This window comes from Aotus nancymaae, unplaced genomic scaffold (genome assembly GCF_030222135.1).
Source record: "Aotus nancymaae isolate 86718 unplaced genomic scaffold, 86718_ANA_hifiasm-v0.15.2.pri h1tg000030l, whole genome shotgun sequence".
In the NCBI taxonomy this organism is placed as follows: Eukaryota; Metazoa; Chordata; class Mammalia; order Primates; family Aotidae; genus Aotus; species Aotus nancymaae.
Window position 1 is genome coordinate 38729020 of NW_026988443.1, and position 13393 is coordinate 38742412.

Genomic DNA, 13393 nt, shown 5'->3' on the forward strand with positions numbered 1-13393 from the left:
GGAAGTGCCTCCTGGGAAGGCAGGAAGTCCCGCCTCCCAGCCAGGCCTCATAGGGTCCTGGCGGGCCCCTCCCGGGCGGCGAGGGAATGGCCCTTCAGGCGGCGCGTGGGCGGCGGAAATAAAGCTCCCTGGAGTCTCAGTAGTGGAGGCTGGGTGATTGTAGGTTCGAATCCCACATCTGCTTCACCAATTTCCTCGGCATTGTATTAAATTAATCATTTAACGAACTGTTACGGAGCACCTACGATAAGCCAGACACTGTATTAGTCAGTAGGTATCCTAGTGATTGTCCTTCAATCCTAAGAAGCAGGCTTTATAACTAAGAGTACAAATACCTCCTGAGAGTGAGGCTTTTCAAGGGTTGGTCAGGCAGGGAGAGCTTTGGGCAGTGGTTCTCAAACTCTAGCAAGTGTGCATCAGCAGAAGCACCTGGGGGGCTCATTAAAACACGGTCTCCAATTGGGTGAGTCTAGGGTGGGGCCTGATAATTTGCCCAAGTTCCCAGGTGATGCTGAGACTGTTTATCTGGGGGCCATGCTTTAAGAACCACTGTCCAGTCATAAACCTCACCGTTATCCTAACCTAGTACTTCCCAAACTTGAGTAGGCCTCAGATCCACCTGGAGGGCTTGTTGCAAGTTTGCTAGGCTTCAGCCTACCTCTGTCTCCTGAGCTGTTGATTCAGTAGATCTGGGATGCGACCCAAGCGTCTGCATTTCTAGCAAGTTCCCAGATGATGCTGGTCCAGGGGCCACACTTTGAGAACAGTTGCTTTAAAGAATTAATTTCCAAATTCTCCAACTGTCATCTATAGTTTTTTTTTTTTTTTTTGAGTTGGAGGCTGGAGTGCAGTGGTGTGATCTCAGCTCCCTGCAACTTCTGCCTCCCGGGTTCCAAAAATTCTCCTGCCTCGGCCTCCCGAGTAGCTGGGATTACAGGTGCATGCCACCATTCCTGGCTACTTTTTGTATTTTTAGTAGAGATGGGATTTCACCATGTTGTGCAGGCTGGTCTCGAACTCCTGACCTCAAGTGATCCACCCACCTTGGCCTCCCAAAGTCTTGGGATTACAGGCGTTAGCCACCATGCCTGGCCTATATCATTTTTATCTGGGAGTTTTTACCTGGACTAAAAGTGTCAGCAGGGCTGTGTTCCCTTTGGGAGGCTCTAAGGAAGAGTCCACTGTCTTGCCTTTTCTGGCTTCTGGAAGCTGCTTCTATTCCTTGGCTTATGACCCTTTTCCATCTTCAAAGTCAGCAGTACCAGTCGAATCCTTCTCATGAGGCTATCTCTCTGGTTTTGACTTTTCTGTCTCCCTCCTTCCCACATAAGGACCCATGTGATTAGTGGCCCCACTCAGGTAATCCAGGATAATCATCTCCCTGTTTTATTTTGTTTATTTGAGACATGGTCTCACTCCATCACCCAGGCTGGGGTGCAGTGGTATCATCATGGCTCACTGCAGCCTCAACTTCCCAGGCTCAGATCATTCTCCAACCTCAGTCTCTTGAGTAGCTGGGATTACAGGTGCCCACTACCATGTCTGGCTAATTTTTTGCATTTTTGTTAGAGATGGGGTTTCATCATGTCACCCAAGTTGGTCTCGAACTCCTGGGCTCAAGCTACCCTCTCACCTTGGCCTCCCAAAGTGCTGGGGTTACAGGTGTGAGCCCTACTTTAAAGCCAGCTGATTAGCAACCTTACCTCCACCTGCAACCTTAAGTCCCCCTTGCCAAATAAGATACTTGTAGGTTCTGGGGATTACGCTGTAGACATCTCTGGGGAACCACCACTTTGCCTACCACACTAATATTCTACATTACCCTTATAAAACACATATGCAGCTTTGGCACTGGGAGGGCAATTCCATTTCTTCCTTCCCTCCTTTCTCTGAATAAGCTACTGTCAATTTGCTTTTGTAACTGACATACTTAACATGCAGTGAAGTGCACAAGTCTTAAAATATACAGCTCATTGAGTTTTTATTAATGCATACATACATAGAAACCCACATAAACGCCACACAGATCAAGACAGAGAACATATCCATCACTCAAAAAAGTTCCAGACAGGCATGGTGGCTCATGCCTGTAATTCCAGCACTTTGGGAAGCCGAGGTGGGAGGGTTGCCTAAGTCCAGGCATTCAAGACCAGCCTGGGCAACATAGCAAGACCCCCCATCTCTACAAAAAAATTTTTTCAAAAAAGAAAATTCTCTGGTGCCATTTCCAGTCAATACTTCATTCAAGAAGGAACCACTATTTGGGCTCTCATCACCATAGATGAGTTTTGCCAGTTCAAGAACTTTACATAAATGGAATCATGCAGGGGATGTGTCTGATTTCTTTTGTGCCATGTGCCTAATAGATTCACCCATGTTGTGCATGTGGCCGCTGGCTCCTTTTTAAATTAGAGTCCTGTTCCATTGTGTGAATATACCACCATTTATTTGGTCACGCAACTTCCAGTTGGTGAGCATTTGGTACGTGACTGGGTTTGATGACTTTGTGGAAGTCACTCTGTGGATATGTGCAGACTTCAGTCCATTTCTGGACATCTGCCGTGCTGTCCCTTCACTCTCCTGGGCCTAATCCCACGCTCTGGGCTGCACACACACACAAAATGGAATTGTTCTTCCTGATGCCAATCCTTGACATGTTTGGGAGGCTGAACCTACCCAACCCACCACACCTGCTCCTCCCAAGTCAAAGGTTCTGGGAGGACTCCACCGCCTGCTCCTCATATGCCCCTGCATCCTCACTGTCACAATCCTGGTGGGCACTGCCAGGCCCGGGTTCAGCAGGAGCAGCAGCAAGCACTGTGACAAATCTTACAGACACTGGTCATGATTTCCCGAGTTAGTGGCTGCTATGAGACTCAGTTAAACTTGCAGCCTCCTTCAAGCATATATGCGTTGCATCACAGTAAGCCTTGTGTAAATTGTCCTCAACCCTGTCTTTTTCATCCCATTTTTCCTGTTTCTCTTGATCCCTGGCTCCTCACCTTGAAGGATTGTCATCTTGTGGTATTTGTTTAAAATCAACTCAAAATTCCTTCTTATAGGGAAAAAAGGCAGGGTGTCAAATGGCTATATATTTTTTTTAATTTTTATTTCTCTTTTTTGAGACAAAGTCGCTCTGTCACCCAGGTTGAAGTGCAGTGGCGCAATCTCAGTTCACTGCAGCCTACACCTCCCGGGTTCAAGTGATTCTCCTGCCTCAGCCTCCCAAGTAGCTGGGACTACAGGTGTGCACCACCATGGCTAATTCTTGGCTTGAGAGTACTTCTGTTTGGCTTCAGAAATGCCTGCAGTGAAATTTTAAAGTTTGGATTCCAGTTATCCTGCTGCGATAGTGTGAACCCCTCATTTGTGGCGTTGAGGGCTTCAGGCTCAGGCAGTGAAGCAGCTGGGCAGCGCTGTAATGTGGAGGTGCCTAGGGGCCTAGGGCAGGAGCCAGAGTGTGAAGTTGGACCCAAGGCCCCCAGATCTGCCTCGCAGGCTTTCATGGCTCCGGGACCATGCACGGTTAGAGAAGCGACTACTAGAACAGCCCTGCACCCACCCGCCGGAACTTCCGTTCAGGCAGTGGGTGGTTTGCCTCAGCCCTCAGGATCCAGGCCACAGCGGTTGGGAGACTGGCCTTCCCATTGGCAGGGTGCACTGTCGGTCACAGATCTAAGGACTCTCATTGGCCAGAGGCGGGGCAGAGGTGGAGCCCACAACGCGCTGTTGGCCGCGTGCTCCCCACGTGAGGTAAAAAAGGCGTGGGCAGCGCGAGATAGGGTCTAGCACTTCGGAACCCCGTTGGTGGCCATGGCTTCGGCCTCTCAGGGCGCAGACGACTGCGGCCGCAGAAAGCCCCGCCTGGCTGCATCGTTGCTGTTAAGCCCCGGGCCCGGTGCCTGGCGACCGCCGCCACCCCAGGCCCAAGGTGTCTCGGAGCCCGCGCCCGCAAAAGACCACGCGAGGGGCGGCCGGCCCCAGGCCTCGGTGTTGGGGGACAGTGAGCGTGGGGCAGGGGCCAGAGTAGGAGAGCTGGGGGCAGCCCGGGCGTGGGAAAACTTGGGGGAACAGTTGGGGAAGGCCCCGAGGGTTCCTGTGCCCCCCGCAGGGCTGAGCCTGCCGCTCAAGGATCCCCCCGCCAGCCAGGCGGTGTCCTTGCTCAAGGAGTACGCTGCCAGCCTGGGCATCTTCCTGCTCTTCCGGGAGGACCAGCCACCAGGTGAGGCCGGGCTGGGGCATGGGTGTGCCGGGGGCAAAGCTGCGGAGGGCTGGGTCTGAGGTTGCGGGGAGGGGGGGTCTGAGGAAGGTGGACCTTGGTCAGTATGTTCGGAGACACCACCAGAGCAAGACCTGGCCTGAGTTCAGGGCCTCGGGGTGGACCCTGCTATGAGCAGTGGTCTCTAAGGATTACCAGCCACACCACTCAACTGTGGCAGGGTCACGGCAGGTGAACGTTGTCCCCACCTGATGCCCAGGGAGGTTAAGGTGCCCTGGTATTTCTGCACACATTTAGGGCCACTTACATGCAATTTAGTTGCCAGCATTGACGATACCAGAATGAGAGCCACTCTCCTGACTCAAAAACATTATTAAGCACAGTTTGGTAAGGATTTACCTCTGTATACGTGATACAGAGGTAAACCATTATTTCCTCTTCTTCAAGACATAGCTCTCAAGCCCCTTGACTTAGAGGTTTTTTTGGGGGGCGTGGGATAGGGTTGGGGGGTGTTTTTTGAGACAGGGTCTCACTCTGTTGCCCAGGTTGGAGTGCAGTGTAACGATCTTGCCTCACTGCAGCCTCTACCTCCTGGGCTCAAGTGATCCTCCCACTTCAGCCTCTCGAGAAGCTGGGACTACAGGTGGATTCCACCACACCTGGCTAATTTTTGTATTTTTTGTAGAGATTTTGTGGTTTCACCATGTTGCCAAGATTGGTCTTGAGGTCCTGGCCTCAAGCTATCCATCTGCCAGCCTGTGCCTCCAAAGTGCTGAGACTACAGTCGTCACCCACCACACTTGGCCCAGAGTTTTAATTTAAAAGTTAATCGCAGACACCATGCTCCTTACCCCTAAACTTTCACGTGTATTTTTTTTTTTTGAGACAGAGTTTCACTCTTGTCCAGGCTGAAGTGCAGTGGTGTGATCTAGGCTCACTGCAACCTCTGACTTCTGGGTTCAAGTGATTCTCCTAACTGAGCCTCCTGAGTAGCTGGGATTATAGGTGTCCGCCACCAAGCCAAGCTTTTTTTTTTTTTTTTTTTTTTTCGTATTTTTAGTAGAGACGGGGTTTAACCATGTTGGCCAGGCTGGTCTCGAACTCCTAACCTCAGGTGATCCACCTGTCTCCGCCACCCATAGTCCCATAGTGCTGGGATTATAGGCATGAGCCACTGCACCCAGCCAACTTTTTTTTTTTTAGACAGAGTCTGTCACATTGTGACAGTGGTGACATCTCAACTTGCTGCAACTTTTGCCTTTCCGTTCAAACGATTCTTGTGCCTCAGCCTCCCAAGTAGCTGGGGTAAAGATGTGTGCTACCATACCCAGCTAATTCTTTTGTATTTTAGTAGAGATGGGGTTTCACCATGTTGGCCATGCAGGTCTTGAACACCTGTCCTCAGCCTCCCAAAGTGCTGGATTAAAGGAGTGAGCCACTGCACCCAGCCTCATGCACATGTTTGTCTCTTCTGTAACTATAATACAATTATCAAATCCTGGAAATTTAACATTGATAGAATTCTATCTAATTTCTGTTCATATTCAGATTTTGCCACTTGTCCCAGGAATGCCCTCATGGCCGTTTTTTCCCACCCTAGTATGGCATATTACAGTTAGCTGTCACATGTCTTTAATCTCTTACCTGAAAGGGTTCCTGTCTTTGTTTTGCACAAAATTCATGTGTTTTAAGAGTAAGGAGGCTGGGCGCCATGGCTCGCCTATAATCCCAGCACTTTGGGAGGCCGAGGCGGTGGATCACTAGGTCAAGAGATCGAGACCATCCTGGTCAACATGGTGAAACCCCGTCTCTACTAAAAATACAAAAATTAGCTGGGCACGGTGGCACGTGCCTGTAATCCCAGCTACTAAGGAGGCTGAGGCAGGAGAATTGCCTGAACCCAGGAGACGGAGGTTGCAGTGAGCCGAGATCGCGCCATTGCACTCCAGCCTGGGTAACAAGAGCGAAACTCTGTCTCAAAAAAAAAAAAAAAAAAAGAATAAGGGCTGGTAGTTTTGCAAATGTGCTTCAGCTTGGGTTTGTCTGTTTCCTTGGGACTGGGTTCAGGTGATGCATTAATGAAGCGATGTAGAGTCCTTGGCCATGCATCCCATCGGGAGGCGGGTGATCTTGGTTTGTCCCCTCGGCAATGCCAGCTGCAGGGGTTGGACGAGGGTGGCATCTGCCAGGTGTCTTCACTTTCTCCTTTGTGCTGAATAAATCATCTAGGGGAGGTATTTGGAGATCCTGTAGATACCCTGTGCCCATAACGTTGCCACTTGTGGTTTTAGAAAATCATGCATTGATTCTCCCCAGATTCAGTCATGGTTAGGATGGTGGCCACGTGCTGGTTTTCTAAAGCCAACATCCCTTCCATGCCTGTCTGTGGTTGCTGGTTTTGATGCCCGTCTAGAGCAGATAGGTCTCAGCGCTAGTGAGGAGTGCTGAAATGGGTTCCCCTCCACAGGGGAAGTCCCGAGAGGGGCAGTCCTTGGGAGAAACAGTTCAGCAGCAAGTACTGTGAGCTTATGTAAGTGTGCACCTTTGACCATGTGATCCCAGTTCCAGATTTTTCATCTGTCTGTTTTGTGTTACAAGTAACACCCAAAATGATACCGTTTGATAGAAAAAGTGTTCACATATAGGGTCCCTGGAGGAGAGGAAATAAAACCAATGTGTCTGTGGCAGGTGGAAGTGCTCACAGCCTTCCTCCTGAGAACAGGGTGGCGTGGGCTCTGGAGGGGGACCTGAATATGGGTCCTGGCATTACATGGGCAAACTGCCTGCCCTTTCTGCTCCTCGTCTGTGAAATGGGGTCATGCATCCCTGTTGTGGAGGAGTTGGGTGAGGATTCGGTTGAGTCGGCGGTGGGTCACAGCCTGCAGAGGCACTGAAAGGTGTGCGCGGCGTGGGGTGGCGATGGAGCCTGTGGAGGAAGGGTGTCAGGGTCCCTATGTCCCATATGACCCTATGACAGGTGTCAGGAGGAGGCAGAGCGGTACCTGTGACAGGGCTGAAGGCCAGGGGGCTCCTTCCTCACCCCCCTCCTTCCCCAGGTCCCTGCTTCCCCTTCTCTGTGAGTGCGGAGCTGGATGGGGTGGTCTGCCCTGCGGGCACTGCAAACAGCAAGACAGAGGCCACACAGCAGGCAGCGCTTTCTGCCCTCTGCTACATCCGGAGTCAGCTGGAGAGCCCAGGTAATGGAGGGCCAGGCAGCTGAGCCCCAGCTGGGGACAAGAGGCCCGAGGCTGGCAGTCCTGCGGGGAGGCTGAAGCGGCTGTGTGTGTGCATGTGGGCAGGAGGTGGGTTGCTGCAGGGACCATCTGGGCATCAGGACCTGACCTGCAGGGAGCTGGGGCAGGAGACATGTGCTGGTCCCTTCTCTCATGTCCTCTGGGGACACTGGGGGTAGGGACTGCTAGAGGAGCAGCTCGCGGAATGTCCTATGTCTGGAAGATGAAAACTTCCTCTCTCTGCCTCCTTGGCTTCCTGAGGGCTGGAGGGTGGGCCTTGGCGCCCACAGCAGCCTGCCCTCCTTGCCTCTTCCAGAGTCCTCCCAGACCTCCAGCCAGCCTCCACCAGTCCCCCTGAGTATAGGTAGGTGGACTCTCAAGGACCCAGGTTCTGGTGTTGAGGGGAGAGCTGTGGGCCCCCGTGCCATCTCCCTCTTACCCTGGCACAGAGAGCATCCTGACCCATGAGCAGCGCTGTGCGGCCTTGGTAAGCTCCGGCTTTGACCTTCTGTTGGACGAGAACTCACCATACTGGGCCTGTAAAGGGACTGTGGCTGGAGTCATCCTGGAGAGGGGTAGGAATTGTCCTAGCCCCGGCCCCCTGGGAAGGCCCCCTCGGGCCCCCTGTCTCAGGCTGAGCTGTCTCTGCCCCTCCCTGCACAGAGATCCCGGATGCCAGAGGCTATGTGAAGGAGATCTACAAGCTGGTGGCACTGGGCACTGGCAGCAGCTGCTGTGCCAACTGGTTGGAATTCTCGGGCCAGCAGCTCCATGACTGCCATGGCCTGGTCATTGCCCGCCGGGCCCTGCTGAGGTGAGGGGCGGTGGGGTGGGCACTCGACAGGAGCCTTCGCTGGGAAATGGTCGCCCCAACCACCTTCTGCCTGTCACTTCTAGGTTCTTGTTCCGGCAGCTCCTCCTGGCCACATGTGGGGGGCCCAAGGGCAAGGAGCAGTCTGTGCTGGCCCCCCAGCTGGGGCCTGGACCCCCATTTGCCCTCAAGCCCCGCGTCTTCCTGCACCTCTATGTCAGCAACACCCCCCAGGGCGCAGCCCGTGACATCTAGTATGCAGGGTCCCCGGGGCAGGCGGGGGATGGGAGTCCCTCAGTTGGGCTGCTGGGTGGGGGCCAGGGTCAGAATAGCAGCTTTGACACTGGGGTCTGTCCCCTCCTGGCCCGCAGCCTGCCCCCTACCTCGGAAGGCGGCCTTCCACACAGCCCGCCTATGCGCCTGCAGGCCCACGTGCTCGGGCAGCTGAAGCCTGTGTGCTATGTGGCACCCGTGCTCCGTGAAACCTACGTCGGCTGCCTCTCAGCCAGCGATAAGCTGGCGCGCTGGGCTGTGCTGGGGCTGGGTGGTGCCCTGCTGGCCCACCTGGTGTCACCACTCTACAGCACCAGCCTCGTCCTGGGTGAGCATGTGGCAAGGGCTGGGGTGGGAGGGAAGGGCAGGGAGGTCACTCACCTTGTCCTGTGCCTTCTGCCCTGCAGCTGACTCATGCCACGACCCCCCAACTCTGAGCAGGGCCATCCACACCCGGCCCTGCCTCGACAGTGTCCTGGGGTCCTGCCTGCCACCTCCCTACGTCCGCAACACCCTACACCTATTCGCAGGGCCCCCAGTGGCCCCCTCCGAACCCAGCCCTGACACCTGCCATGGCCTGAGCCTCAACTGGAGCCTGGGGGATCCTGACATCGAGGTTGTGGATGTGGCCACGGGGCGTGTGAAGGCCAAGTGAGGAGGGGCCCCTGGGGCCGGAGTGAGGAGGGATCCTGGTGATGGAGGGCTCCGTGCATGAGCTTCCTCACCTCAGGTCTAACCCCGGCTCCACCCCTTACTAGCTCCATGGTGGTGGCCACACCTCTGCCTGCCCTGTGATTCCTGTGACATTGTCACAGTATGAGAGGAGGTAACGCGGGGCATGCAGCAGGCCTGCTGGTCCAGCCTGTACCCTCTGACCTCCGTGGCGTCTTCTCTCCATCCAGTGCCACCCTTGGGCCTCCCTCCCGTCTCTGCAAGGCCTCCTTTCTCCGGGCCTTTCACCAGGCTGCCAGGGCTCTGGGGAAGCCCTACCTCCTGGCCTTGAAGACCTACGAGGCTGCCAAGGTCGGTCCATCCCCAGTCCTGGTCCCTCCCCAGTCCTACAGTCCCTGCTCCCAGCAGGCACCCCCTCTCAACCCTGCTTATCTCCTGCCCTAGGCTGGGCCCTACCAGGAGGCTCGTCGGCAGCTCTCTCTCCTCCTGGACCAGCAGGGCCTGGGGTCTTGGCCCTCGAAGCCACTGGTGGGCAAATTCAGAAACTGAAGCAGGCCTCGGCGGGGCCCAGGTTCCTGAGCCAAGCTGTACCCCTGTTGGGGGAGTGCCCTTTCTGAGGGGGGTGGGGGAGAGTATTGGGTGACAGGGTGAAACTGGAGCTGGAGGGAGGGGCATGCTATGGTCGGGAGGCTGCTGCTGCACATTTGGGCTTGAATAAAGAAGTGTTTCTGGTACCTCCGTTCGCAGTGGCTCTGTGTGTGTGTGTGTGTTTGGGGGTGGCCAGGGGCCCTTTGTTTTCAGGGAGAGCCCCTCACACTTCCTTTGGGAAGTGCTGTGTTCACTGGGCTCCCACATGGATCCTCTTACAGAGCCACTGAATTGTCACCCCAGACCCTGTTCACAGGGCTGGAGGCAGTTTAGGAGGGGAGGTGACCTCCCCTGGTTCCTCCCATTTTCCAGCCTGTGTGCTGGGGGAGGCCCCTGAGGCCAGGGTTGTAAAGGGCAGGAGGGCAGGCTGCTTGGGTATGTGAGTGTTTTGTCCTCTGGCTACTGTGGGGGGCTCCCAATCCTTGCCTTTCTGGGCTCCTAAGATGGGGGGAGTGGCACACCCTTCCCTGGTCAGAGCTTTAGCTGCCCTGGCCCTTGAGGGTGCTCTGGGGGTCTGGGCAGCCCGTGTTGAGGGGTGCGGGGAGGGCATGAGCAGCATCAGCTGTTTCCTTGGGCTGCCTAGCTGTTTGACCTGGGTGAGTCACTGGACTGCTAGAGTGCGTCCTCCACCGTGGAGAGGGACAGTGCTGCCGGGTGTGGGCTCGGCAGTTCTCTCTCCCTTTCCTCCAGGGTAGCATAGTAAGCCCACGTGGCAGTCAGGCACTCTGCTGACCCTAGATGGGGAGGGAAGATGGTGAACACTGAAAGGGTGCACACACGTGTTGAGAAAGGATGAGCATATGATAGAATATGATGTTTGCTAGGAAGAATGGTGCGAGGAAAACCTAGCTCCCCACCCACCCCCAGAGTGGAAAACTATCTGGGGCATTCTGAAGTGGCAGGACGATACATATTACACACTGGTTAAAACAGTTCTTTAAGCGCAGGACATCTGCCCCTGCCCCTGCCCCTGTGGCTCCCTCGTGGAGAATCCTTTTTAGCTTGTTTGTAATCACTGGTAAGCGGTCACCAGCTGCCTGCCTGGTATACTTTTGTGTTATGAGAAAATACTGAACATTTGTTTGTTAATGATCATCACCTGTTCAGAGAGAATACATGCGTGGGTCAAAGTCTGCTCTAGGCCCACAGCCTGCAATGCGGTCAGCCCCTGAGGCTCTCAGCTCAGAAGGCTGTTGGCCCCCAGATAGTCCCACTTTTTTGTCCTATCTGGGTGTCTCTCAGTTCCTTCAGTGCTGCCTGGGTGGGGGTTTCTACAGTCAAGCTGGTTCTCCGTGCACACACACACACACACACACACACACACACACACACACGAGATGGTGAACACTAAAAGTGTACACACACACATCCCTGGAGCCTCACTCAGGCACTATATCTGTTGAGCAGGAGCACAACAATTTTGAAGCCCACAGACCTGGGGCCAGGGATGGTAGAGGACCATGCAGCCCTGTGACCCCCACCTTGGGACTCCCTCCCTGCATCCCCAGCAGTTGCAGGATTCCAGAGCCACAGCCTGCTCTCCCATGTGGGCCTGGGACACTGGTCAAAGATGGTGTGATGGTTAATTTTGTGTCGACTGGGCTCCAGGATGCCTAGATGGCTGGTAATGCATTATTATTATTATTATTATTTTTTTTTTTTTTGAGACAGAGTTTTGCTCTTGTTACCCAGGCTGGAGTGCAATGGCGCGATCTCGGCTCACCGCAACCTCCGCCTCCTGGGGTCAGGCAATTCTCCTGCCTCAGCCTCCCGAGTAGCTGGAATTACAGGCACACGCCACCATGCCCAGCTAATTTTTTGTATTAGTAGAGACGGGGTTTCACCATGTTGACCAGGATGGTCTTGATCTCTTGACTTCGTGATCCACCCGCCTCGGCCTCCCAATGGTAATGCATTATTTCTGGGTGTCTGTAGGGTGTCTCTTGGAAGGATTAACATTTGATCATTGGGCTGAGTAAAGAAGACTGTCCTCCCCAATGTGGACAGGCACCCTCCAATCCATTGAGGACCTGAATAGAACAAGAAAGCAGAGGAAGGTGATTCATTCTCTCCCCTTGAGCTGGGACACAACTCCTGGGTCTCTAGCCTTCAGACTTGGACCAGAATTTACACCTTGGTTCTCCCAGTTCTCAGGCCTTTGAGTTTGGAGTAGAACACCACCACCTGGGTCCCCAGCACCCAGAGAGCAAATGGTGGGTCTGTTTAGACTCCATATCGTGTGGGCCAATCCCTTGTAATATGTCTGTTTATAAAGCCTGTGGGTTCTGTTTCTCTGGAGAACCCTAACCAATGCAGACAGCTCCCTCCAGAGCTGTCACTCAGGGCCAGGCCTGATGTTGAAGCCGTGAGATTGGGTCCTCTCCCTCCAACCCCTCTTGTCTCTACCACTGGGCCTGTGTGGCCGTGGACATGGCCAGCCACTTAACCTCCATGCATGTGGGTTGACTCATCTAGAGAAGTAATCGGAGGGCTGGTCCCAGGGGTGTGTACCTGGCCAGCCTGCCCATCTGCAGGCCTGGGCTTGCTTTCTGCTTGTCTACTGGGCTCATGCTGTCTCCTTTTCCCACAGTGACAATGACATGGGAGAATCTGAGGGAGATGCAGTAGAAGAAACAGCACCAGGGGACAGATCAGACAGCACCGGCAGGCACTGCATATCTGTTTCGTTCTAACCTCCCATAGCTCTCCATGATAGATGTGATCATTGTCTCAGTGTACGGGTGAGGAAATGGGCAAGGTGCACTTAGGTAACTTCTGGAAGAGCACCCAGCACCTGAGGTGGGCTGGAGCTGTGGTGGTGCGCAGGCTGCTGGGCATCCAAGCCCTTCAACTGCAGTCACCACCCAGGGCTGCAGCTGGATTTCCTTATGTCACCTTGGATGAAGCTCTCAACCTCACTGAGCCCCAGTTTGCTCATTTATAAAACGAGGACTGGGCGATATCCTTCCTAACCTTCCCTCCTGGCTTCACATTCTCTGGTCTGCTCTTTCCGGTCTGCTGCAGGAGGTCAGGAGGATGCCCGATGCCACTACAGGGAAGAGCTACAGGCTGCAGGGAGGTGATGCTGGAGCTGTGGGCATCAGGCGGGGAAAATGGCAGGTGGTGGGGCCAGAGAGGGGAGCTGAGGTGGCAGGAGCTGCAATTCACATGCGCAAAGGACAGGAGGCAAGCCTCTTGCTGAGGGAGGAGGACTACAGGGAGGGGCATTTGCACCAGCAGGAAGGGTCCACAGGTCCTGGAAAGCCAGGAAAGCACCGATTTCTTGTTTGAAAAAACAAGGATTTCTACCTTTAACTTTTGCTTTAAAAACAAACAAACAACAACATCAAACAAAAAACCACTTCTGGCCGGGCGCGGTGGCTCACGCCTGTAGTCCCAGCACTTTGGGAGGGCAGGGCAGGCGGATCACAAGGTCAGGAGTTCAAGACCAGCCTGACTGAAATGGTGAAACCCCATCTCTACTAAAAATACAAAAATTAGCTGGGCGTAGTGGCGCACACCTGTAATCCCAGCTAC

At 54.2% G+C, this 13393-nt stretch overlaps 1 protein-coding gene across 1 annotated transcript; it reads left to right on the forward strand.

Annotated features, from left to right (window-relative positions):
- The first annotated feature begins 3762 nt into the window (after positions 1 to 3762).
- Positions 3763 to 9941, forward strand: ADAD2 (adenosine deaminase domain containing 2). The gene is made up of 10 exons (XM_012466137.3): positions 3763 to 4222; positions 7276 to 7416; positions 7769 to 7816; positions 7902 to 8027; positions 8116 to 8266; positions 8350 to 8517; positions 8635 to 8864; positions 8944 to 9187; positions 9439 to 9559; positions 9653 to 9941. Exons 1-10 carry the CDS (start codon positions 3814 to 3816, stop codon positions 9755 to 9757), a joined length of 1743 nt encoding a protein of 580 aa, XP_012321560.1. The 5' UTR covers positions 3763 to 3813; the 3' UTR covers positions 9758 to 9941.
- The last annotated feature ends 3452 nt before the right edge of the window (positions 9942 to 13393 follow it).